The sequence below is a fragment of the Saccopteryx leptura genome, chromosome 11 (assembly GCF_036850995.1).
Source record: "Saccopteryx leptura isolate mSacLep1 chromosome 11, mSacLep1_pri_phased_curated, whole genome shotgun sequence".
Lineage (NCBI taxonomy): Eukaryota > Metazoa > Chordata > Mammalia > Chiroptera > Emballonuridae > Saccopteryx > Saccopteryx leptura.
Genome location: NC_089513.1, coordinates 43,713,329 through 43,738,802, shown reverse-complemented (window position 1 = coordinate 43,738,802; position 25,474 = coordinate 43,713,329). Strand labels below are relative to the sequence as shown.

The following is a 25,474-nucleotide window of genomic DNA, read 5'->3' as shown; positions in this document are numbered from 1 at the left end:
TGCTGGTTAATTTTATGTGAAATTGGTTAGGCTATGAGGCTCAGATGTTTGGTCAACAGCAATCTAGATTAACATTTAAATCGGTGGGTCTTGAGTGAAGCAGATGACCCTCCACATGGGGGTGGGCCTCAACCAATCAGTTGAAGGCACTAGGAGTAAAAGCCTGAGGTCCCAAAGAAAGAAGGAATGCAGCCTCCAAACTACCTTGGGACTCACATGGCTTTTCCGCCAGCTGGCCTGTCCTGCAGGTTCCGGACCTGCTGGCCCCACAGCCATGGAAGCCAAGTCCTTAAAAAATCTCTCTCTCCATGTACACACACACACACACACACACACACACACACAATCACACATCTTTTATTGTTTCTCTTTTTTTTTGAAAAGCCTGACTAATTCAGGTTTTTTCTGCTATTTCTGCTCTAAGGGAAAGCGAATGCAGAGAGGAAAGCATTCGTACAGACAGAGCACAGCTATAGGAGCCTGGGGCACAGGGATAGCAGCTCTGGCCAGAATAATGTGGGTGACGGCTACACTGACCCTCCGGGCCATAGGAGTTGTCCAGGGAGCCCCAGGAAATGCAGTTACACTCCAGAGGTGAAAACAGGGGCCCGGCCTTAAGGCAGACCCATTTAAATTGGGTCTTGCTCAATCTGGCATCACCACCCTCATCTGCATCCAGTGGTGGGTGAGCACCGCCAAACCTCAACCCTGGCAGCCCTTTCCTCACTCTTGGAAATACTATAAGGCTTTAAATATTTTCATTTTGCTCTTTGTTTTGATCCAGGTCCTTCAAAGTTTCTGGAGTATTTTCTCATCTACTCATTGTATTTGGCTTTAAGACATTTTTATTCCCAAAGAACATTTAAAAAATAACAATAAAAAAGGTCCGAGGTGGCAGGGAACTTGTCTTCTGTGTTCCCCAGTGTCTTCCAGCATCAAGCACAGTCCTGGTCCTTAGCACATGCCAAAAAGGTACTTGTTAAATGAAAGAATAAGTAACTATTGAAATCCTTCTACTGGTCCAACCCATATGGGTTTTTGATATATGTTCTTTCATTGAATCTCGCAACGCTTCCAGGAGACAGGTATTGCTACGAGTAAATACCTGTCTGGCTGGTGGCATTAGGCAGGTTTTCTCATCCCTTTTATAGTTTCTGGGGTAGGAGGGATGTTGCTTCATACTATGTCAGTCATTCTCTAGCCCCTCCTCTGGGTTTTTAGCTCCCTGAGGTCAGGGAATGTGTGTTTTCATATTAACCTCCACCTCAACAGCTAGTCATGGGGCCAACGTACACAGTAGGACTTTAGTCAAATTCTGATGGATGGAGTGGCATGTGACAAATTCTCTGGGCCTTCAATACCTAATTGCACCTCTCTGAATAGGTCACATAGCCCATTGAAGTCCTGGGTAATTTGTAAATGAGAAAACTGGCTCAGGGAGAGTTTATTTTAGGATTCCACCATCCCCTTCTCCACTTTTAAATAGGTGAATTACAAGGTAAATGGAGCTCCTCATTGTTTTAGGGATGCGTTTTATTTCCCATCGTTTCAGAGTGTGTCCTATCGGAAAGCAGGCAGGCATCTTCTTCAGTCAGCCACAAAGCCAATAGTCCATTCCATGATACTTACCACCATCCACCTCTCTGGTGAATGGGGCTTGAGGTAGATTCAATCTATAGAAAATCTTTAGGCTTCTTGCAACCAAACATCTCAATGTTTTCTGAAGCAAAAACTGAGTTACACGGTAAAGGGCTAGTTCAAGGCATAATTGCACATGATTTGGTTTCCGACTTCCCCATGCCCAGCTCTTTGGGTCCTATTTACCGCCTGGGAAAGGCTGAGAGGGCTCTCCCCAAAGCATCCCCAGCCAGAAATCTTCCCTACAGCTCCATTTGCCATCAGTTGGTGCATTTAGCCTCTTCTTGCTAGTTTGTCTGATTTATGAGAATACACTGATATATAGAAGGAAGTTAATCTTGGATTGGCAACATACTTATAGGAGTTTTCTAAGAAAAGACCTGTTACCACAACCAAAGACCACAACAATCTCCAACAGGGACAGTCTGGCCCTTGGTTAGGGGTCGATGTGGCCCTGTGTCAGGTCAATGTGGTAGAGGTTTGGGGCCAGCTGTACTTTGCCCAGCTTCTGTCCCTAGACATGGGAGGACTCATTGCCCCCCCCCAGGCCTCTGTTCTAGTAAATTGCACCAGCAAAAAGTGTGGGAGCAGAAGGGAGATGAGGAAGAGAGAAATAAAGGAAAAAGAGAGGAAGGCAGGAATGAGGGGCAGAAAGAAAGAAAAGACAGGGGTACGTGGGAGGAGGAAATGGGAAGCATCCACCCCTGGAAAGACCACATTAACCTAGAGAGTCACAGCTGTACTCTGTGGTTGACAACAAAGAGCTGAACCAGATATTAACATCATTATAAATTATAAATGCATATAGATAATTCTCCAATGTGGCCTCATACGGACTTCCACCAATAAGAGTGTACAGAGTACCTGATGAGTCAAAATTAAAATGAGAAGAATACGGCCTTGTACTAAGAGAAGCCTGGAATACATTAAGTTAATGCAAAACATGAATGCAGGACTGCAGTTGGCAAGAACAACGTAGAAAACATTCCTTTCCTAGAAAAATCTTTAGAGCAATACAGAGTAAAGCCATAAGAACATTGTGTGTTGTTGGGTTTTTTTGCGAGAATACACTGAACCATCTGATGTAGCATTTTGGGGTCACATTGATTTGATTCTAAAATTCAATAAGCCAATTGCCCTCGTCTAAAAAATACCATAAATTAAAATGTTGGATCAGACCTTGATGCTTGACCAAGTTTAGACTTCAGTGAGTCTGAGCTTCAGCCGCTAGCCTGAAAGCTGCCCTCCAAGGAAAAAAGTTTAAAAGCTCACAAAAGCTGTTAGAAAAAGGTGAGAGCAAGAGAAGTGAGCCCATCAGACTGGAGCATCCCAAACTCTTCTGGAGCCTCATGGTTCACACCTGGAACAACAAACTGTGGGTATTCCTCTAACCACACCAGGAATAAGGAAGAGAGTGCATTTCCTATAAAGTTTGGAGAACAGCTCTAAGGTGGTGGTGGGCTTGGTGGTGGGCTCCTCCATGGCTGGATGGCCATCTACTAAGACAGGACTTGAGGTGAACTGCTTCCCTGCTCAGATTTCAAAGCCTGAACAACGCTTTCTCCCTGCCTCCTCCACGCTGTGGGGGGAGCTTAGGGACAGGTGGAAAACAAAAGAGGAGGTGAAATTAGGGCACACGATGTAGCTGCTCTCTCTCTGCCTCACTTAGTAAGCCTTTCCCTCCACTTGAGCCGAATCCTGCAGTGGGTGAGCCCAGGTATTCCAGGCAGACAGAGAGCACGGTGCCCCTCTGCTGGCACACGATGTAGCTGCTCTCTCTCTGCCTCACTTAGTAAGCCTTTCCCTCCACTTGAGCCGAATCCTGCAGTGGGTGAGCCCACGTGTTCCAGGCAGACAGAGAGCACAGTGCCTCTCCGCTGGCCCCTCCTGAGCAGCTGTCAGCATGTTCTCTCCCTCTCATTTCCTTGTGCACTTTCCGACCAGTGAGGTCAGATGGCTTTGAGCAGTCCAAACCAATTCTACCGACAATATAAATGAAATGATAAATCCTGACTCCAATCACTTAACACGGGGACATTGCATGACCTTCATGCACACTCGCTGATTAAAGAGCTTCTGGTGCCAGGTACCCCAGAGAAACCTCACAAGTTTCCCTCATCTCTCATAGGATCAGTCATTTTGTGGAACTAAATTCTTTCAGTTTGCTGAGGACTTAACTGACATACAGCTTTGCCACGCTTTTTGGCTGCAGTGCCTGATCTCGCTGTGAGGTTTCCCCTCGCTTCACGCATGCCATTCAGACAGTGTGGACTGTACTCTCAGCTGTGCAGATGTGGGGAGACTCAGGCTTGGCCGTCAGGGCACTGGATCCCAGGACTCTGGGGTTTGGTTCAAGAAGGGCTATGTGATCCTATCAGAGCCTGAACTGCCCTGGAGGAATTTATTGGTCTGCCTGAGCAGCCATATCAAAATACTACAGACTAGTGACTTCAACAATAGGCATTTATGTGCTCACAGTTGGAGAGATTCAAGAGTCTAAGATAAGATACTGTCTAATTCAGTTCCTGGTGTGAACTCTTGTCCTGGCTTTCCTCTGGGTCCTCACATGGGAGAGAGACAGAGATAGAGAAATGGGGTAGGGGAGGAAGGAGGAGCACCAGAGCTACTTACAAGGATAATTATAAGGATATTAATCCTATAGATCAGTGCTCATTTGACCTTGATTTCTTCCTTACTCCAAATGCACTCACATTGGGGATTGGGCTTCAACGTATGGATCTGAGAGGGAGGCAAGTTCAATCCATAGCAATGCATGTCTAGGAACTGCTGGCTACCTTCTTACCACCACCCAAGGCCTAAGAATGAAGCCGATGTATAAGATAGCTGAGTTAAAAACGGAGAAAAACAGACTAGCTACCATCTTTTGAGCCTCTGGATCAATCAGTTCCTGAAACCAATATATCTGGACCATTCCATTACATCCAATAAGTTATTTTTGCCTTAAACCAGTTTAGGTCAAGTTTTCTGTCACATGAAACTACAGAGTCATAACTCACTCTTTAATCACCAGAATATTCTCTTTTAAAAAGTACTTTTACTAAATAGTACTCTTACTAAAATGTACTCTATGCCTTCCTTCCTTCTGAAACAAATACTTAGACGTAATTTAACAATTTCTCTCTGATCCAGAGCCATCATTATAGTGTTCATTTCCTTATTTTTTTTAAATTTTATTTAGAAAATTAACTTTAACAGGGTGACATTGATCAATAAGAGCACATAGGTTTCAGGTGAACATTTCTATAGCATTTGAAATGTTGATTATGTTGTATACCCATCACCCAGTCAAATCATTTTCCGTCACCTTATATTTGTCCCTCTTTACACCCTTCCTCCCACTCCCTCCTTTGTCCCCTTCTCCCACATCCTCCTCCCTCTGGTAACCACTTCACTTTTATCTATGTCCATGAGTCTCAGTTTTATATCCCACCTATGTGTGAAATCACACAGTTCTTAGCTTTTTCTGATTTACTTATTTCACTCGGTATAATGTTCTCAAGGTCCATCATGTTGTTATAAAAGTCACTATGTCATCATTTCTTATGGCTGAGTAGTATTCCGTTGTAAACATGTATCACATCTCCTTTATCTAATCCTCTATCGAGGGACACTTTGGTTGTTTTCACATCTTGGCCACTGCAAATACTGCAATGAACAGGGGGGTGCATGTGTCTTTACATATCAATGTTTTTGAGTTTTGGGGTAGATACCCAGTAGTGGGATTGCTGGGTCATATGGTAATTCCATTTTTAAGTTTTTGAGGAACCACCATACTTTCCTCCATACTGGTTTTACTAATTTGCATTCCCACCAGCAGTGAATGAGGGTTCCTTTTTTTCCACAGCCTCTCCAACGCTTGCTATTATCTGGCTTGTTGAAAAAGCTAATCTAACAGGTATGAGGTGATACCTCATTATAGTTTTCATACGCATTTCTCGAATAGCTAGTGAAGATGAGCATCTTTTCATATATATGTTGGCCATTTGTATTTCCTCTTGGGAGAAGTGTCTCCTTATGTCCTTTCCCATTTTTTATTAGATTGTTTGCTTGTTTGTTTCTGAGCTTTGTTAGTTTTTATGTATTTTGAATATTAACTGCTTATCAGAGCTGTTGTTTGCAAATATCATCTCCCATTTAGTTGGCTGCCTATTTTTTGTTGTTGTTGTCAGTTTCTTTTGCTGTGCAGAAGCTTTTTAGTTTGATATACATAGTGGCATTCATTTATTTTTGCCTTTACTTCCCTTGTCTTTGGGGTCAAATTCATAAGTTGTCCTCTACAGCCAAAGTCCATGAACTTAGTACCTATGTTTTCTTCAATGTAATTTATAGTTTCAGATCTTATATTTAGGTCTTTGATCCATTTTGAGTTAATTTTTGTGCACGGGAACAAACTGTAGTCAAGTTTCATTCTTTTGCAAGTAGCTTTCCAATTTTCCCAGCACCATTTATTGAAGAGGCTTTCTTTTCTCCATTGTGTGTTTATGGCTCCTTTGTCAAAGATGATTTGTCCATATATATGTGATTTTATTTCTGAGGCCTCAATTCTGTTCCATTGGTCTGTATGTCTGTTTTTTTGCTATTACCATGTTGTTTCAATTATTGTGGCTCTATAGTATAATTTGAAGTCAGGTAGTGTAACACCTCCAACTTCATTGTATTTCTTCAGGATTGCTTTGGCTGTTCAGGGATTCTTATGGTTCCATACAAACCTGGTAGTATTTTATTTTTTTAAAAAAATGGCATTGGGACTCTAATGGGGATTACATTAAATTTGTATATTGCTTTGCGTAATATGTCCATTTGTTGAGTCTTTCAATTCATGAACTTGAAATATTTTTCCATTTCATTGTGTCTTTTTCAATTTCTTTTGATAATGTTTTATAGTTTTCAGTATATAGGTCCTTCACATCCTTTGTTTATTCCTAGGTGTTTTATTCTTTTGTTGCAATTACAAAAGGAATTGTTTTCTTTGGTTCATCTTCAAATTTTCATCATTGGTGTATAGAAAAGCAATAGACTTTTGTATATTGATTTTGTATCCTGCAACTTTGCTTTATTGTTTCTAATAGTTTTTTGGTGGAGTCTTAGGGGTTTTCTATCTACAGGATCATGTCATCTGCAAAGAATACCTTTACTTCTTTCCTGATATAAATGCCTTTCATATCTTTCTCTTGCCTAATCACTCTGGCTAAAACTTCCAGAACTATGTTGAATAAGAATGGAGAGATGTGGGAAACCTTGTCTCATTCCTGATTTTAGAGGAAAAGCCTTCATTTTTTCACCAGTTAGTATGATACTAGCTGATGGTTTGTCAAGTATGGCCCTTATTATGTTGAAGTACTTTCCTTCTATTCCAATTTTATTGAGTATTTTAAACATAAAGAGATGTTGTATCTTATTGAATGCCTTTTCTGCATCTATTGATAGGATCATGTGGTTTTTGTTCTGTTTTGTTGAGTGGTGTATTATGTTAATTGATTTCCATATGTTAAACCATCCTTGTGCTCCTAGAATGAATTCCACTTGATTGTGATATATTATTTTTTTAACATATTGTATTTGATCTGCTACTATTTTGTTTAGGATTTTTGCATGAGTATGCAATAGAGATATTGGTCTGTAGTTTTCTCTTTTTGTGTTGTCCATGCCAGGTTTTGGTGTGAGGGTTATGTTAGCCTTATAAAACACGACAGGGAGTATTGCTCTTCTATTTTTTGGAAGACTTTGAGAAGGATAGGTACCAAATCTTTTTTGAATGTTTGGTAGAATTCACTAGTGTAGCCATCTGGTCCTGGACTTTTGTTTTTGGGGAGGTTTTTGATAGTTGTTTCTATTTCCTCCTTGCTTATAGGTCTATTTAGGTTTTCCACTTCTTCATGATGCAGTCTAGGAAGATTGTATAGTTTTAGGAATTTATCCATTTCCTCTAGGTTGTTGAATTTGGTGGCATATAATCTTTCATAATATTCTACTATGATCCTTTGTATATCTATGATGTCTGTGGTAATTTCTCCTCTCTCATTTCGGGGTTTTGTTTATATCCTCTTTTTTCCTTAGTGAGTCTAGCCAGTGGTTTGTCAATTTTATTGATCTTTTCAAAGAACCAGCTCTTTGCTGTATTAATTTTTTCTATAGTTTTTTTTTTGTTCTCTATTTCATTTAGTTCTGCTCTAATTCCTACTATTTCCTTTCTCCTGCTAACTTTGGGTTGCCTTTGTTCTTCTTTTTATAGTTCTTTAAGATGTGATGTTAGGTTGTTTACTTGGAATCTCTCATGCTTCTTGATATAAGCCTGTAAGGATATAAACTTCCCTCTTATTACTGCTTTTGCTGCATCCCAGAAATTTTGATATGTCGTGTCATCATTTTCATTTGTCTGTATATATCTTTTGATCTCTACTTTTATTTCTTTTTTTGAAGCAGTCATTTTTTAGAAATGTTGAATTTCCACATTTTTGTGGGTTTTTTCACTTCCTTTTTGCAGTTAAATTCTAATTTCAAAGCTTTATGGTCAGAAAATATGCTTGGTAGAATTTCAATCTTCCTGAATTTGTTGATGTTAGTTTTGTGGCCCAACACATGGTCTCTCCTTGAGAATGTTTCATTCACACTGGAGAAGAATGTACAATCTGATGTTTTGGGATGAAATGTCCTGTAAATGTCTATTATGTCCATTTGGTTCAGCATGTCGTTTAAGGCTGATATTTCTTTACTGATTTTCTTTTTGGATGATCTAGCTCAAGCCATCAATGGTGTGTTAAAAAGAATGATTGTCTTTTTGTCTGTTTCTATTTTTAGATCAATTCATAGATGTCTTATATATTTTGGTGCTCCCTGGTTCAGTGCATATATATTAAGAAGTGTTATGTCTTTTTGATACAATGTCCCCTTTATTATTATGAAATGTCTATCTTTGTCCCTGGTTACCTTTGTTGCCTTGAAGTCAGCATTGTCAGATATGAGTATGGCTACACCTGCTTTTCTTTGGATATTATTTGCTTGGAGAATTGTTTTCCAACCTTTCACTTTGAATCTACTTTTGTCCTTGCAGCTTTGATATTTCCCTTGAAGGCAGCAAATGGTTGGTTTTGTTTTTTGATCCAATCTGCTACTCTGTGCCTCTTTATTGGTGAGTTCAGTCCATTTACATTTAGGGCAATTATTGACTCTTGAGGATTTCCAATAGCCATTTTATGTTTTGTTGTCTCATAGCTCTGAGTCTTGTTTTGTTCTTTTTTTTTTTCTGTCAGTTGTTTTTGTTTGGTGGTATTCAATACTTCTTTCCACTGTTTCTTATTATTTTGAGCAGTGTATTTCAGTAGTGGTTTTTTCATGGGTAGTTACTATTATTAGGTTATTAAGAGAAAAATGTTCATATGTACAAGAGCCCTTTGTCTTATGAATGCTTCTGCACTCTATCTCCCTTTGCTACTGCAGATCTTTATCTTCTCCCCTTTTATGTTGTTGTCACAGATTGTATTTGTTTTTATTGTGGCCTTGTTGGAGGTTTTACTTGTAGTTTTGATTTGTTTTGTTGTTTGTGTCTGGTTGAATAACCCCCTTGAATATTTCCTGCAGTGGGGGTTTTCTGGTGATAAATTCCCTAAGCTTCTGTATGTCTGTAAAAGTTTTTATTTCTTCTTCATACTTGAAGGATAGCTTTAATGGATATAGTATTCTTGGCTGGTAATTCCTCTCTTTCAGTACTTTAAATGTTTGGGTCCACTCTCTTCTGGCTTTAGAGTTTCTGCTGAGAAATCTGATGATAACCTAATGGGCTTTCCTTTATATTTTATGCTCTTCTTTTCCCTAGCTGCCTTGAGAATTCTTTCTTTGTCACTGATTTTTGGCAATTTTATTACATTGTGCCTTGGAGTAGGTCTGCTTGGGTTGTGGTAACTCAGCATTCTGTTGGCTTCTTGGATTTGAGGCTCTAATTCTTTCCATAGGCTTGGGAAATTCTCAATTATTTGTTTGAATAGGGTCTCCATTCCCTTCTCCCTCTCTTCTTCTGATATAAACATTAAAGTGGTCCCTTGCCTACTGTAGGGGTTAGGTTTGAGAACCCCCCACAACAGGTGAAAATCCATGAAGTAACAACCTTATATTTATTTTATTATTTATATATATTTTAAGGCTTTATTAAACCCTCCCCACACCCTTAGAAACCTTTCCCACACTGTTATTAACCTTTCCCACACTCTTAACACTTCCATGCTCTTAAACACTTTCTATACTTTTAAACCTAGGTAATTTTACATAGTTTATTTTGATTTAATATTCTTTTAATATATTTTAATTAATATTTTTATTTTTATATTTTTTCAACTTTTTAGGCTAGAAAATGATTATTTTACCACAAAAATAATTAAAATAATAAATATATAAAAATACCTATATGCTGCAAAATTCCACAATATAGTGAAAAATCCATGATACAAAATTAGATATATACAATTTAAAAATCCGTGATACAGTGAGACCACAAAAAGTGAACTGTGATATGGCACGGAATGACTGTATTCTTATATCATTCTTTCTGGTGGTGTCAGACAATTCTTGTATAGCTCTCTTTTTTTTTAAATTTGTGAGTCTCTCTCCTCTTCTCTCTGTAGCATCCCTAGTTGCCTGTCTTCAATGTCACTGATTTTTTCTTCTATCCGGCTAGCTCTATTAGCTAAACTTGCTACTTCAGTCTTCAATTCATGAATTGAATTCTTCATCTCTGTTTTAATAATTTCAATCTCCTTGGTGAGGTATTTGTTTTGTTCATTAGTTTGTTTTCTGAGCTCATTGGTATTTTTTCATGTCTTATTGAGTATTTTCAGAACTTCAACTTTGATTCTCTATCATTTAACTCCAAGTTTTCCATGTGATTGAGATTTTCATTTACTTTCTGAATTACATCTCTGTCTCATATAGCCATGGTATTCAATTTCTTCTTCCTTGATGGCATTTAAGAGTGGTGTTGCTAAGAACTCTAAAAAAGAACTACTAAAAAAATGAAAAATTCAAAAACATTTTTTATTTTTTGTATTTTTCCAAAGTGAGAAGCAGAGGGGGGAGGCAGACAGACTCCTGAATGTGCCTGACTGCGATCCACCTAGCATGTCCACCAGGGGGCGATGCTCAGCCCCTCTGGGGCATTGCTCTGCTGTAATTGGAGTCATTCTAGTGCCTAAGGCAGAGGCTATGGAGTCATCCTCAGCACCCGGGCCAACTTTGCTCCAATGGAGCCATAGCTGCAGGAGGGAAAGAGAGAGATAGAAAGAAAGGAGAGGGAGAAGGATGGAAAAGCAGATGGGCATTTCTCTTGTGTGCCCTGGCTGGGAATTGAACCTGGGACTTACACACGTCAGGCCAACGCTCTACCACCAAGCCAACCGGCCAGGGTGAAAAATTAAAAATTTAAAAATACAATAAAAATTTAAAAAACTATGACAAGAAGAAGAACAATAGAAAAAAGATCAAAAAGAAACAAAAAATTGAATAAAAAATACCCACAAAAAATAAGAATACAAAATATAAAAATTAAAACAAATAAAATTCAAAAGATACAAAGAAAAAAGGGAAAGAGAGGAAAAATAAATTTTAGTTTTGAGAGGTTCCTTCCAGTAGGTGTTGCTGTACTGTAAGTTTTAGCTCTGTGAAGTTCCTGGGCTGTCCTCTGCTGAGATGGTGCTGTCATAATGACATAGGGAGGACTGCAGTAGTATTGGAGGGTGGGGTGTGTTGTGAGGGCCTTACAGCTTTGTCTTTCCGGCTTCATGGCTCTAGAAATGGCAATCTCAGGGCTCCAGGAACCCCTCCCCATGTCTCAACAGAGCCAGGGGCCAGACATGGAACATCTCTGTTCTTCAGGGGAGAGAGTGGCTCTGAAGAGCTAGCTGTGGGGTTTGTCTCTGCCACTCTCAGTACCACGGGGTGAGGGAGGCAGGATCAAGGAGGCTGGGGGCCGTACTTTAGTTTTCTCTGTCTCTGCCAAGTGTGGGCTACAGGCAGACTGCAGGAACACTGGCCATGACCCCGCACCCTGGCCACTTCAGTTTATCTTCCCCTCTGCCCCTCTGTCTCACCACTCCTTCTGGCAGAAGGAGACCCAGTCATTCTGAGTTTCCTCTCCATATCCCTCAGACAAAATCCAGAGAGCCTGAGCTTCCCTCTTCCCCATAGTCCAGCAGAAAAAAAAACACCTCAGTCACACTGGGTTTGTCTCCTTCTCAAAGACCACTGTGAAAGCATTTTATCTTTGGCCCCCTTTTCAACCCATCCCAGCTTTAGTCCATTTGGTGTGTGGATCTCTCAGGCACACCTGCGAGCCCAGCTGGGGTTCCTTTGCTGCATTATTCCTTTGTTCAATTTGTTGAAATTTCAAGGAGAGAGATCATGAGTATCTCTCATGCTGCCATTACTCTGACCCATTTTCTTATTCTAATAGTCATTCTCTCAGCACTCTCTTGAGTTGGGTAGGAGTCTTTGCCCTGCATTGAATGGTCTCTGACTGCTACACTTCTGTTTCATGTTTGTGTTCCTAGTTCCTCCCTGACTGCTAGTATCTGGCCTTGGCAACTCTCCCTCCCTTCTAATTTTATGTTTCTAACTCTCCATGGGGTTGGTTTGGAAAACAAATAACCAAACTTAGCACAATTATTATTATTATTTTTAAAGGGAATAGGCTGAAAGAGGACTTATGGGCTGGGAATTCTTTTAGTAGTAAATTACACAGATTTTAGTGCACATCTTTTTTGTATGTGCTTTTTGACTTTACAGAAGTAATAGGGGTTGGAGCATCTTATTTCTTGGTTCTCACTTTTACTCCAGACACATGAGCCAGATATCAAAATTCCAGCTAGGTTTTAATTCTGACGAAGTCCAAGATCTACTTTTTCTTTTGTTGTTTGTGCTTTTGGTGTCAAATCTAAAAGCTAATGTCTAAACTAACATCACAGAAATTTGTGTCTATGTTTTCTTCTAGGATTTTTATAGTTCTAGACCTTATATTTAGGTTTCTGATCTTCTGAGGTTAATATCTATATATGATATAAGGTAGAATTCATTCATATTTAGTGTTATATTAATACATTTAATTTTCCTTCTGCTATTTTGCATTTTATTTTCTATAGGTCTCATGTCTTTTTGTTTTTCTAGTCTTCGTTTATTGCCTTCTTTTGTATTAAATGGGTATTTTCTAGTGTCAATTTTTACTTCCTTTAATGACTTTTTAATTATTTTCGAGTTATTATCTTAGTGGTTGTTCTAGTGCTTGCAAAATACATCTTATCAGAATCTATTTCAGATCTATATTAACTTAGTTACAATGACATAGAAACATTAATCCTAGTAGCTCTGTTTCCTCTCCCTGTTTTTATGTTATTATTATTGTATATATTATGTCTATATATGAATGTACTCTTAATTTCTTTTAAACTCAATCAGGACAAGAAATAATTAAAAATATGCAATTATATTGTCCTTTGTAATACCTACAGTTATGGACTAAACTGTTCCCCCAAATTCATATGTTGAAGTCCTAACCTCCAAAGGTTGGAATTTCTTTTTGGATATAGAAACTTTAAGGAGCCTGACCAGGTGGTTGCATAGTGGGTAGAGGGTCAACCTGGGATGCTGAGGACCCAGGTTTGAAACCCTGAGGTCACCAGCTTGAGTGCAGGCTCATCTGGCTTTAGCATGGGCTCACCAGCTTGAGCACAGGGTCACTGGCTTGAGTGTGGGATCATAGACATGACCTCATGGTCTCTGGCTTGATTTTAAAGGTCTCTTGCCTGAGCCCATGGTCACTGGCTTGAGCAAGGGGTCACTGGCTCAGCTGGAGGCATGTGCTTCAACCCAACTAAGGCACTATGAGAAAGCAATCAATGAACAGCTAAAGTGACTCAACTATCAGTTGATGCTTCTCATCTCTCTACCTTCCTGTCTGTCCCCCCACCACTGTCTCTCTCTCTCTCTCTCTCTCTCACACACACACACACACACACACACACACACACATACACACACACACACACACAGAACCTTTAAGAAGGTAATTAAGATTAAATGAGGCCATAAGGGTGGTTCCCTAATCCTACAGAACTGGCGTTCTTATAAGAGAGGAAGCAATACCAAAGATCTCTTTCTCTCATCTCTCCATACCCCTCCTCTGAACACACACAAAGGAAAGGCCATGTGAGGATATAGGGAGAAAGCAGCTGTCTACAAGCCAGGTAGAGTACTCACCAGAAATACAATTTTCTGGCAATTTGGCTTTGGACTTCTACCCTCCAGAACTGTGAGAAAATAAATGCCTGTTGTTTAAGCCACCTAGTCTGTACTATCTTGTTGAACAGTACACACAGACTAATATACCTACATAGTTATAAAACCAATACTAATTTTGCAAAGATTTTTCTCTTTGTCTTTCAGTATTTAAATGGTAATGTGTCTGGATATGAATCTCTTTGTATTTATCCTTCTTGAAGTTCACTGAACTTCTTAGGTATATAGATTGTTTTTCATCAGATTTAGGGAATTTTCTGTCATTATTTCTCTGACCATTTTTTCTGGCCTTTCTCCTCTCCTTCTGCTACTCCTATTACACATATTTTGATGCACTTAATGGTGTCCCATATTTCTCTGAGGCTTTGTTAATTTATCTTCATTCTTTTCCTCTCTGTTTTTCAGACACAATAATCTCTATTGATCTATCATCAATTTTGCTGATTCTTCTGCCTGCTCAAAACCACTATTGAATCCCTCTTGTGAATTTTTCATTCCAATTACACTTTTCAACTACAGAATTTCCATTTGATGCTGTTTAATATTTTATATCTTTTTACTGGTAATCTCCATTTGATGAGGCATTGTCATGATAACTTCCTTTAATTCATTAAAGCATGATCTCCTTTAGTTCTTTGCACATATTTATAAAAGCTCTTTTAGTCTACTAGTCCACCATCTGAGCCCATTAAAAAGCTATTTATATTGCCTGCTTTTTTTTCCCTGTGTATGGGTCACACCTCCCTTTTCTTTGCACATCTCACAGTTATTTTTGCAAACTAAGTATTTTAGGTAATATATTACAGCAACTCTGGCTACTGAGCCACCACCACCACCAGAATTGTTACTATTGTTTACTTGGATGGTTGTGTACTGTATTTGTTTAGTGACCTGACTGAACTATTTCTGCAAAGTCTATTTCCCCTGCAATGTTCAGGATTCTAATATTCCTACTCAGACTTTTCCCCCTTGTTTTTTTTTTTTTGTTTGTTTTGTTTTTGGGTTTTTTTTTTTGTATTTTTCTGAAGCTGGAAACGGGGAGAGACAGTCAGACAGACTCCCGCATGCGCCCGATCGGGATCCACCCGGCACACCCAGCAGGGGCGACGCTCTGCCCACCAGGGGGCGATGCTCTGCCCCTCCGGGGCATCGCCCTGTCGCGACCAGAGCCACTCTAGCGCCTGGGGCAGAGGCCAAGGAGCCATCCCCAGCGCCCGGGCCATCTTTGCTCCAATGGAGCCTTGGCTGCGGGAGGGGAAGAGAGAGACAGAGAGGAAGGGGGGGGGTGGAGAAGCAAATGGGCGCTTCTCCTATGTGCCCTGGCCGGGAATCAAACCCGGGTCCCCCGCACGCCAGGCCGACGCTCTACCGCTGAGCCAATCGGCCAGGGCCTCCCCCTTGGGTTTTTTTTTTTTTTTTTACTTTAAATGCAGATTATTTATTTATTTATTTTTATTCATTTTACTTTATTGTGTTAACATGGATTCAAGTGTCCCACTCAATATAACACCCTCATTCCCCCACCCCCGTGTCCCCCATTACACCCTCTTTGTCCCCATCCCCCTAACTCCTCCCCACTTCCTTCTGGGGTTTGCTGTCCTGTTATCTATCTGTATGTGTTATGTATTTTTAATTTTACTAATCCCTTCACCTTCTCTGATCCCATCCTCTCATTCCCCTTCCCTCTGACAGCTGTCCCTCTGCTCCCTGTGACCCTGCCTATCATATGGTCTCACTTATATGTGGAATCTAATGAACCAAGTGAACTGAAGAGTGAAATAGAGGCAGAGGCATGGTGCCCCTTGCTTTTATTTTCTGGCCTTGCCACTTTGGGGTCACCCTTGAGTCAGTACAAGTGATTTATTGTTTGAAAGTTATACTTAAACACCCTTTCCCACTGCATATGTGTATGGCTTCAAAGCTACTGTCACAGTTTGGGAAGTTTCTATTTTTTTCCCTTATGTTCAGACAGGGACTACTAGAACCACTGTGAGACCAGAGCTGAGATGAGGACCCACTTTTACTGGAGTGATACGTATCTTTACATTAGGGCCCTGGGGTTTAGAGTGGTAGTTCCTGGTCTTCTCAGCTTGCCTCCCCTAGCTTGGAATCACCACTCTATGAGCCACCTGGGGTAGAGTGATCAGGGCCCCAGTATTCTTAGTCTGAAGTGCCTGGTGTAGAGTGTCCACCATACAAGTGGTGGCTGGGTGGGGAAAGAGAGACCTGGCCCTCTCTGCTGAGCTTGCCTGGAACACAGCTTCCACAACTCAGGGCAAAGGCAATGACAAATACCTACAGCATGCCCCTCCTAGGGTAAAACTGTAGCCCCAAACTGAGAAGTTGAAAGAGTGTACCCTCATCTTCTTGGCTATCCATGCCCAGGGTAGGGCTTCTAGAATACAGAGTTGGGGGTCGGGTAGTGAAGCTCAAATGTCATAGATTTATTGTTCTTACTGAGATTAAGATTTTCTTAAATAAATGTTTATTTGCAGTATGCTCTTAAGACAATTTCCAGAGGCTTTAAATGAGTTTTTAAAGTTTTCACCCATTAAAGTTTTGTTTTGCTGGAGAGAGGGTCTTTCTGAGCTCCTTACTCTATCATTCTGGAAGTCCTACCTCCCTTTTACTTCATCCTGAATATGTCCTTATATTTTTTTACCTGCCTTTACATTTGTTCTATAAGTGAAGAGCTATGAAAAGAGCTTTCTTAAAATGTTGTATTATGGCCCTGGCTGGTTGGTTTATGTGGAGGTCCCAGGTTTGATTCCCAGTCAGGGCACACAGGAGAAGCAACCATCTGCTTCTCCCCCCTCTCTCCTTCTGTCTTCCCCTCCTGAAGCTATGGTTCCATTGGTTTCAGTGAGTTGAACCTGGGTGCTGAGGATGGCACCATGGCCTCTGCCTCAGGTGCTAAAAATAGCTCAGTTGCCAAGCTATGGCCCCATATGGGCAGAGCATTGCCTTATAGGAAGCTTGCCAGGTGGATCCTAGTCAGGGCACACACAGAAGTCTGTCTCTCTGCCTCCTCTCCTCTCACTTAATAAAAAAAAGTGTTGTATTACTCTTTACCTTTGTATTTGTAACCACAAAAATACAATCTGACAGCCTTGCCCAAGTAAATGACTAGTTAGAATATTTTCAATTTATTCTACCAGAATAAGTCTGGAATTGTGGTTGATATTAATAAGGAGAAAAGGGAATCCTTTGAGATACTCATCCCCAAGAATATTTTGCTTTTGCTAAAAGGATGGCAGCTAAAGAAGAACTAATACAAGTGTCAGTAGATTACATAAAAAATTAGAGTAAGGCCCTGGCCGCTTGGCTCAGCGGTAGAGCGTCGGCCTGGCTTATGGGGGACCCGGGTTCAATTCCCGGCCAGGGCACATAGGAGAAGCGCCCATTTGCTTCTCCACCCCCCCCCCCCTTCCTCTCTGTCTCTCTCTTCCCCTCCTGCAGCCAAGGCTCCATTGGAGCAAAGATGGCCCGGGCGCTGGGGATGGCTCCTTGGCCTCTGCCCCAGGCGCTAGAGTGGCTCTGGTCGTGGCAGAGCGACGCCCAGGAGGGGCAGAGCATCGCCCCCTGGTGGGCAGAGCATCGCCCCTGGTGGGCGTACCGGGTGGATCCCGGTCGGGCGCATGCGGGAGTCTGTCTGACTGTCTCTCCCCGTTTCCAGCTTCAGAAAAATACAAAAAAAAAAAAAAAATTAACGTAAGATACTCTTGTTCACTCCTTGCCCCCAAAGAGCTTACTTACATTTAAGATATAAATGAGGGAGAATCACAAAACCAAGGGTAGCTAGAAAATGCTTGCCTGTTATAGACCCAGTTGATGTATTTGGTGGAGAGGAACGAAGTAAATGACTTGGCTGCCCCAACCATTCTTCTCCTCCTTTTGTTGACTAGACCTCATCTTCACTACTCATAATCTTGTCTATTTCCAACATATGCTCCTCTAGGCTTGGACCCTAGTGGACCTCTGAAATGTAAGGTCTCAATCCCATCTCCTTTCTGCTAATTTTTCATTTTTTCAATGAGAGACTCAGTGTTTCAAGCTTAAAATAGATATGTAGGCACCTCCAATTTGTGCACCAAAACTTCCTTATTTGGGATTTTTTCCCACAGAAACAATATTATGTACAAGGATGAGGTTACTATATCAGACCACAGAACCAAGTTGATATACAGTCTATCTCTAGTAAGATTCATACAGTTCAAACAAGTATGGGATATGCATTGGGCATTACTATCTCTCTTTTTTTAAAATTTTTTAGTGAGAGGGCGGGAGGCAGAGAAACAGACTCCCGCATGCACCCTGACTGGGATCCACCTGGTAAGCCCTCTAGGAGGCGATGCTCTGCCAATTTGGGGCCATTGCTCCGTTTCTTAGCAACCAAACCATTTTTTTTAGCTCCTGGGGCAGGGGCCACAGATCCATCCTCAGTACCTGAGGCTAACTTGCTCAAACTAATCAACCATGGCTACGGGAGGAGAACAGAGAGAGAAAAGGAAGGGAAAAAAGGGATGGGGAAGCAGATGGTCACTTCTTCTTTGAACCTTGACCAGGAATCAAGCCCGGGACATCACATGCTGGGCCAACACTCTACCACTGAGCCAATCGCCCAGGGCCAGCATTTCAACTTCTAACAGTGAATTTTTCTGGTTAAAGTCAAAGAAGAGAAATAAAAGACACCCCTTTCCCTGTGCCTATCTTCCCACCTGCTAGGTGACCAAGTCTCTATGCAGAAACTACCAAGAGCTTCTGTGGCCTTGGGGAGACAAAGGCTGAGAAGTGGAGGCAGAACATAGAGCTCCATGGACAGGGTGTGCCGGGGCCAGAAGAAAAAGGAGGGGCTTGGGAGACGGCATGCAGACATCTATGCAAACAAAGAGATCAAGGGTAATTGGGGCTACAGGCTCTTAAAATGATACAGAGGGCAATATGGGGCTGAGAAGGAGAGTTAAGGCACAATGGCTACCATACAAGTGAGAGTCTCCCAGGCTCCAAGGACGTCACACATCCGTGCAAACATAACCTGCACAACACACACATACAGGGAAGGCACTGTGGTTTGGAAACTGAGGAACAGGGGGATTCAGTAAGTTGCCTAAGTTGATTGCCAGTGCAAACCTTGTTCTGGCCACTTTGCCCTCCAACTTTGGGGAGGGGTTTTCCTGCTCCTGTCCCCCACACACAGTTCTCATTGTGGCTGACCTTGCCGGTGAGACTGCTCAGTAGCAATGCTAACCTCCTCCTGTGTGCAGAGGCTGAGAAACTAGAAACAGCACTTTCCAGAGTCTCCTGCCGCTGGGTTCTGGACATCTGGATGCCAATTGGGTTTTGCAAATAAGAAGTGCTAGAAAGGGGGGGAAAGGAAGATGGGAGCTGCCTTCCTGAGGCTTGTCGAGCACTTCCACTGCCATGCCCTGCCTGGCTTCTTGGGCCCCAAGAGATGGGTTAGCACCTAATTATCTATAGCAAGTCCCTGTCTTTCTATAACACCTGCAGAGGTGTTAAGTTCCTACCCTGAGCCCTGACTGATATCTTCTCTTCTTTCTCCTTCCTTTCTCTCCATCAACCACGGGGGGAGGAACCGTGGCAGGCGTGGGGAGAAGGCAAGGGAGGACCAGGGCAAACTCATTCACACATTTGCTCACTTACCCACCATTTACTGCATGCCTATTATGCTCTAGGGACTGGGTCAGACACCTCTAACTCCTACCCTCTGACCCTTCAGTGACTCTTGCCAGGACAGGTCACTAGGACACACAACAGTGGGGAGGGAGGAGTTTGTGGACTGGGGTGTGCTGTTCCCTGTCCTTGGAATGCCCTGTCGCCCCGTTATCTACCTGGCAGGTTCCCTAAACCTGCTCAGGTCCCAGCTGCTCTCCAGAGCCAGGATCTGCAAGCACGCAGGCAGCCGACCCCCAAGCCCTGTGCCTGACTACCAGAGGGGAGGCCGGGTAGGGCTGGAAAGACAGAAGAGAGGTGACATGGCCCAGGGCGAAGGACGTCCGGATAACGAACATGTGTATGTCAAGGGCTTATGGATTAAACGGCAGGCCACACAGCTGTGCCAGAAACAGCCTCTGCATTTCCTCAGGACACACTTTATCCTGCGGGGCGCATGGCCCCTCTGCGTGTTGCCCACTTACCTTGGCAGATAGGAAAGGAGTAGAACCCCAAACGGCAGGCATCGCAGCGAGGGCCCTCGACCCCCGGGCGGCACAGGCATCTTCCCTGGGCGTCACAGATGTCGGGGAGAACTCCCTCCAAGTTACACTCACACCCTGTGAAGGAGAAGAGACTTTCAGAGGGGTCTCCTCCCTCCATTCCTTTGTCAGTTTCTCCCTTCCCCCAGGTTTCTGTCATGAAAACATAGACTGTGAGTTACCTATGGCTTACAGACATTCTGAACCTCAAAGACGAACGGCTCAAAGGGAAACGCAACAAATATTCAGGAAAAGTCAGCAGTGCCACTAAGAAACATCCAGGGAGGACATCAGTTTGCAAAACATCTTTTAGACAAACTTTTAATGTCTACTCCTGTGAAAACACAGTCGTCCCCCCCCCACACACACACACACACAAATCTGAGCTCTGTACAGTAAAACTTCAATTGAATAGATTCCCATCTATGACAATCTTAAATGGAACATATTCCTACCTTACATTTTTTTTTTTTAGAAGAAAAGAAACAAACACACAAATTCAGCTAAACTATGAGCCATACGTGGCTTTGGGGGCTTCGCCTGGACTGGCCCACTTAAGCCTCCAGTGCAGGCCTGCCAAGCAGTCGGCCTGCTTTCAAGCCCGCAAACAAGTGCTTTCCCCCTCAGGACCTTCCTCTGCCTGGAATGCCCACCCTGGTTCTTTCTCAGTTCAAAGCCAACTCCTAGGAAGGTCTGCCCAACCAATCTGTACAGGCAGCTGCCGCTTCCTCTCCTAGTCTCTATCTCAGCTGTTTGCCTTCCCCAGCACTGTAACTACTGAATTCACTTTGGGCCTCGTGACTCGCTTTAAACAACAAAACGAAGAGGACGTGCTGGTGTAGGATTTCTGAACCCAGGTAACAAAGGTTCTGTGGTTTCCATCCTCATCCTCTGGGAACCCTGAGACAGCCATGCGAATACCAGTCTGGCCTCCTTGAGGACCAAAGGTCACGTGGGACAGGCGCCCAGCTGTCCTCCACAGACCCTCCAGCAAGCTCAGCAGAGAGACTGCCCAGTCAGCCCACACAATGGTGAGAAATAACCTTTGTTGTTTTAGCCACTAAGTTTTGGGGTGATCTGTTACACAGCAATAGATGAGGGAAACGCCTACCACTTAGCGAGAGGTCACCTTGGGGCCTCCAGTGCCAGCGTCTAGTATTTTTCAATAAAGCATAGTTCTCAAAAAGACAAGACTCTTGTTTACTTCATTATAAATGGATTGCAAATGAAGTCAAGAAAGAGTCCTGTAGGATAGGTAAGCATTTTGAAGTTGGAAAAAGAAAAATGCTCAGAAAAGTTAATTAACTTGCACAAGGTCACACAGCCAGATTGGAGTCCCAATCTGAAGCCTAGTCTTACTGATTCTAAAGTCCGTGCTAAAAATACAAGCAGATAACGGATTTTAAAAGCTATGTTCAAAGTATGTCCTATATTAGTTTCCATATTCAAACTAATCTCATATTTAAGTCATCTACATTTCTGTCAGAACTTAGGCATCTAAATTTGCAAGATGGTTTCATAAGAAAAATCTTGAAAGACTCAAAGATTTGACTGGGTTCACCCTAGTTATCAAGGCAGGAAGGTCTCATGTACTTTGAAAAGATTTTCTAAGAGTTAAAATAACAGATAATTTTTTTAAATTTTATTTATTCATTTTTAGAGAGGAGAGAGAGAGGGAGAGAGAGAGACAGAGAGGGAGAGAGAGGAGAGAGAGACAGAGAGAGAGGAGGGGGGAGGAGCAGGAAGCATCAACTCCCATATGTGCCTTGACCAGGCAAGCCCAGGGTTTCAAACCAGCGACCTCAGCATTTCCAGGTTGACGCTTTATCCACTGCGCCACCACAGGTCAGGCATAACAGATAATTTTTAAAGTTTATCTAAATCCCACTCTTCCTGCTTTGTCCTAAACCTTTAATCTTTCAGATAAAAGGTTAATAACAAAGTTGTGGATTTTTTTTTTTTCTAATACGGTAATTAAGAAAAGTGGTCAGGGTAAATCAGAACACCTCTACTGTATAATCTCTAACTCATTCATCCTTAAGTCATGCAGTCAGTCACCTGATGTGACAGAAAGAGCACTGGAGATGTCCACGGGCACATTCACACAGGGAAGCCTTGGAGCCCAGGTTGGCATGAGCACTGCCCTGCCCCATCACCAAACTGCCACACAAGGTCCCAGTGCCATGGCCCTGCAGGCACAGAATGCCACCGGGAAAAGGAACGTTTTACTGTCAAATACAGCCTTGGCATGAAGCCAGACACTAGAAGTCAGTAAAAAACTTGAACTTCACATTGGTGTCGAGGTCCAGGGAATCCGGATGTACCACCATTTGTAAACTGAAAGAAAACATCTAGTGCCTATGCACTTAACAAACTATAGAAATGATCCCTGAAAGTATAGTCTTTAGTGCCTATGCACTTAAAAAATGGTTTCTGAGATTAACTTTTCAACATTTCCTCTTCCTTATCTAGCAAATGGTCCCAGACAATGCCAGCGCCAGAGACCCCTGGGGCCCCTGACCTTCACTTCTTGTGCCTTGTCACCAAGTTGTAGTGGTGACATCTCAGGAGTCCCTGGAGTCCTCCTCTCCTTCCAGAGTTCCAGAGCCTTCCTTCAGGACCTCACCCTTGTTAGCTTGAATTACTCTGACAGCCTCCTAACGAGGCTCTCTCTCTGCTTCTCCTCTTGCCCCTTCCAATTCACTCTCCACCCTGGTGTCATGGGTGATCTTTCTTCTCATGTCACTTTCCAATTTAACTTCCTCAAGGGTGACCCCAAGCCTTCAGGACACAATCCAAAGTCCCTGACATGTGTGATCTAGTAGACCCTTCAAAATCTTCCGGACTGCCAGCAGCCCACGTGGCACCTTTGTGCAAACTAGAAGAGGTGTCCCTTCCTCACGATGCTTTCCTGTTACTGGCTGTAAAAGTGTCACTGTAAATATACAAATTTTCAACGTCTTCAATGGACATGGTACGCCTTCAGATGAAGACCTATTGTGCACTATAACCTGCACATCTGAGCCTGGCTGCTCGTTCTGATCTTTTCCTCACCCTCTCCTCTCCCTCCTCCATGATTCATTTCTTCCACTTCCCCCTTTCCTGTGATTCAGTCCCAATGACATACCTGCCATGCCCTCTCCTCTCCCAATGCCTTCTCTCACTGCCTAACTCCTTCATGCTCTAAGACCCAGCTCAGATGCCTCCTGCTCCTGCTCCAGGGGAGCCGTTCCAGAACCTCTACCCTCCCTCCCTCCCTCCCTCCCTCCCTTCTCTCCTTCCCTTCTCCCCTTCCTCCCTCTTCCCCTCCCTCCCTCCCTCCCTTCTCTCCTTCCCTTCTCCCCTTCCTCCCTCCTCCCCTCCCTCCCTCCCTCCCTTCTCTCTTTCCCTTCTCCCCTTCCTCCCTCCTCCCCTCCCTCCCTCCCTCCCTTCTCTCCTTCCCTTCTCCCCTTCTTCCCTCCTCCCCTCCCTCCCTCCCTCCCTTCTCTCCTTCCCTTCTTCCCTTCCTCCCTCCTCCCCTCCCTCCCTCCCTTTCTGTCTTCCTGTCTTCCTTCCCTCCTATCTGTAAGGGACTGGAAGGATATTATTCTTGTATGCTCCCTTGGCTCCGTGTTCCCGCCTGGTCATGGCATTAATCCTGCTGTTACAACTATTTACTTGTGTGTCCCCTGCAGGGCTGGGAGCTTCCAGGGTGCAGGGACTGTGCAGCAGACAGCTGCCTTGTCAGTGCCTGGTACAGAGGAGGCACTTAATAAAAGTTGAATGAACGAAAAATATGCTGCATATTCAAGGCTAGAACTCTCTCGGTAAGCACCATTCCTTGAATTCTATAAGGTCTACCGGAAAGTTCTGTCCGTTCCTATCACAACAAGTTTCGACACATAAGCACATGTTTATTTGGCGCATGTGTGCCTCTCTATTTTTATCACTTAATGTATACATACTGACGTAGCAAATTAATTAAAACAAAGTTGATTCAAATTAGTCTTATGGGTGAAGTGATAGTGTACCCATGGCTACTGATAAAGTTCATTTACGCCACTGTATTGTATACAAATTTCAACAAGAAAGAAATGCTACAGAAGCATGTAGAAATTTTTTTTTTTTTTTTAATTATACAGGTCTCAGGTACACAATTCCACAACACGTCATCTGTACACTGCATGTGTGCTCACTACTCCAGGTCAAGTTTCCACCTATCACCATCTAGCTGACCCTCCTCTACCTCCCTCCCCTGGCAGTCAACACACTGCTGTCCTTATCTATCATTTTTTCTATCTTTTATTTATTTATTTATTTATTTATTTATTTTTTATATAATTTTATTTTTTTAATGGGGTGACATCAATAAATCAGGATACATATATTCAAAGATAACAAGTCCAGGTTATCTTGTCGTTCAATTATGTTGCATACCCACCACCCAAAGTCAGATTGTCCTCTGTCACCTTCTATCTTGTTTTCTTTGTGCCCCTCCCCACCCCCTATCCCTCTCCCATTCCCCCCTCCCCCCCATAACCACCACACTCTTATAAATGTCTCTTAGTTTCACTATTATGTCCCACCTACGTATGGAATAATACAGTTCCTGTTTTTTTCTGATTTACTTATTTCGCTTCGTATCATGTTATCAAGATCCCACCATTTTGCTGTAAATGTTCCGATGTCATCATTTCTTATGGCTGAGTAGTATTCCATAGTGTATATGTGCCACATCTTCTTTATCCAGTCATCTATTGATGGGCTTTTTGGTTGTTTCCATGTCCTGGCCACTGTGAACAATGCTGCAATAAACATGGGGCTGCATGTGTCTTTACGTATCAATGTTTCTGAGTTTTTGGGATATATACCCAGTAGAGGGATTGCTGGGTCATAAGGTAGTTCTATTTTCAGTTTTTTGAGGAACCACCATACTTTCTTCCATAATGGTTGTACTACTTTACATTCCCACCAACAGTGTATGAGGGTTCCTTTTTCTCCACAGCCTCTCCAACATTTGCTATTACCTGACTTGCTAATAACAGCTAATCGAACAGGTGTGAGGTGGTATCTCATTGCCGTTTTGATTTGCATTTCTCTAATAGCTAAAGAAGATGAGCATCTTTTCATATATCTGTTGGCCATTTGTATTTCTTCCTGGGAGAAGTGTCTATTCATATCCTCTTCCCATTTTTTTATTGGATTGTTTGTTTGTTTGTTGTTGAGTTTTATGAGTTCTTTGTATATTTTGGATATTAGGCCCTTATCTGAGCTGTCGTTTGAAAAAATCATTTCCCATTTAGTTGGCTTTCTGTTTATTTTGTTATCAGTTTCTCTTGCTGAGCAAA

At 42.4% G+C, this 25,474-nt stretch overlaps 1 protein-coding gene across 2 annotated transcripts in view; it reads right to left on the bottom strand.

The window, feature by feature from the left end:
* LAMA3 (laminin subunit alpha 3) overlaps positions 1 to 25,474 on the bottom strand; it is a 293,103-nt gene that overhangs the window by 153,504 nt on the left and 114,125 nt on the right. For both annotated transcript variants that reach the window (XM_066352202.1, XM_066352204.1), the window contains exon 12: positions 20,091 to 20,225. In XM_066352202.1, coding sequence (XP_066208299.1) covers positions 20,091 to 20,225 — 135 coding nt within the window. The remainder of the gene's footprint in view (positions 1 to 20,090; positions 20,226 to 25,474) is intronic.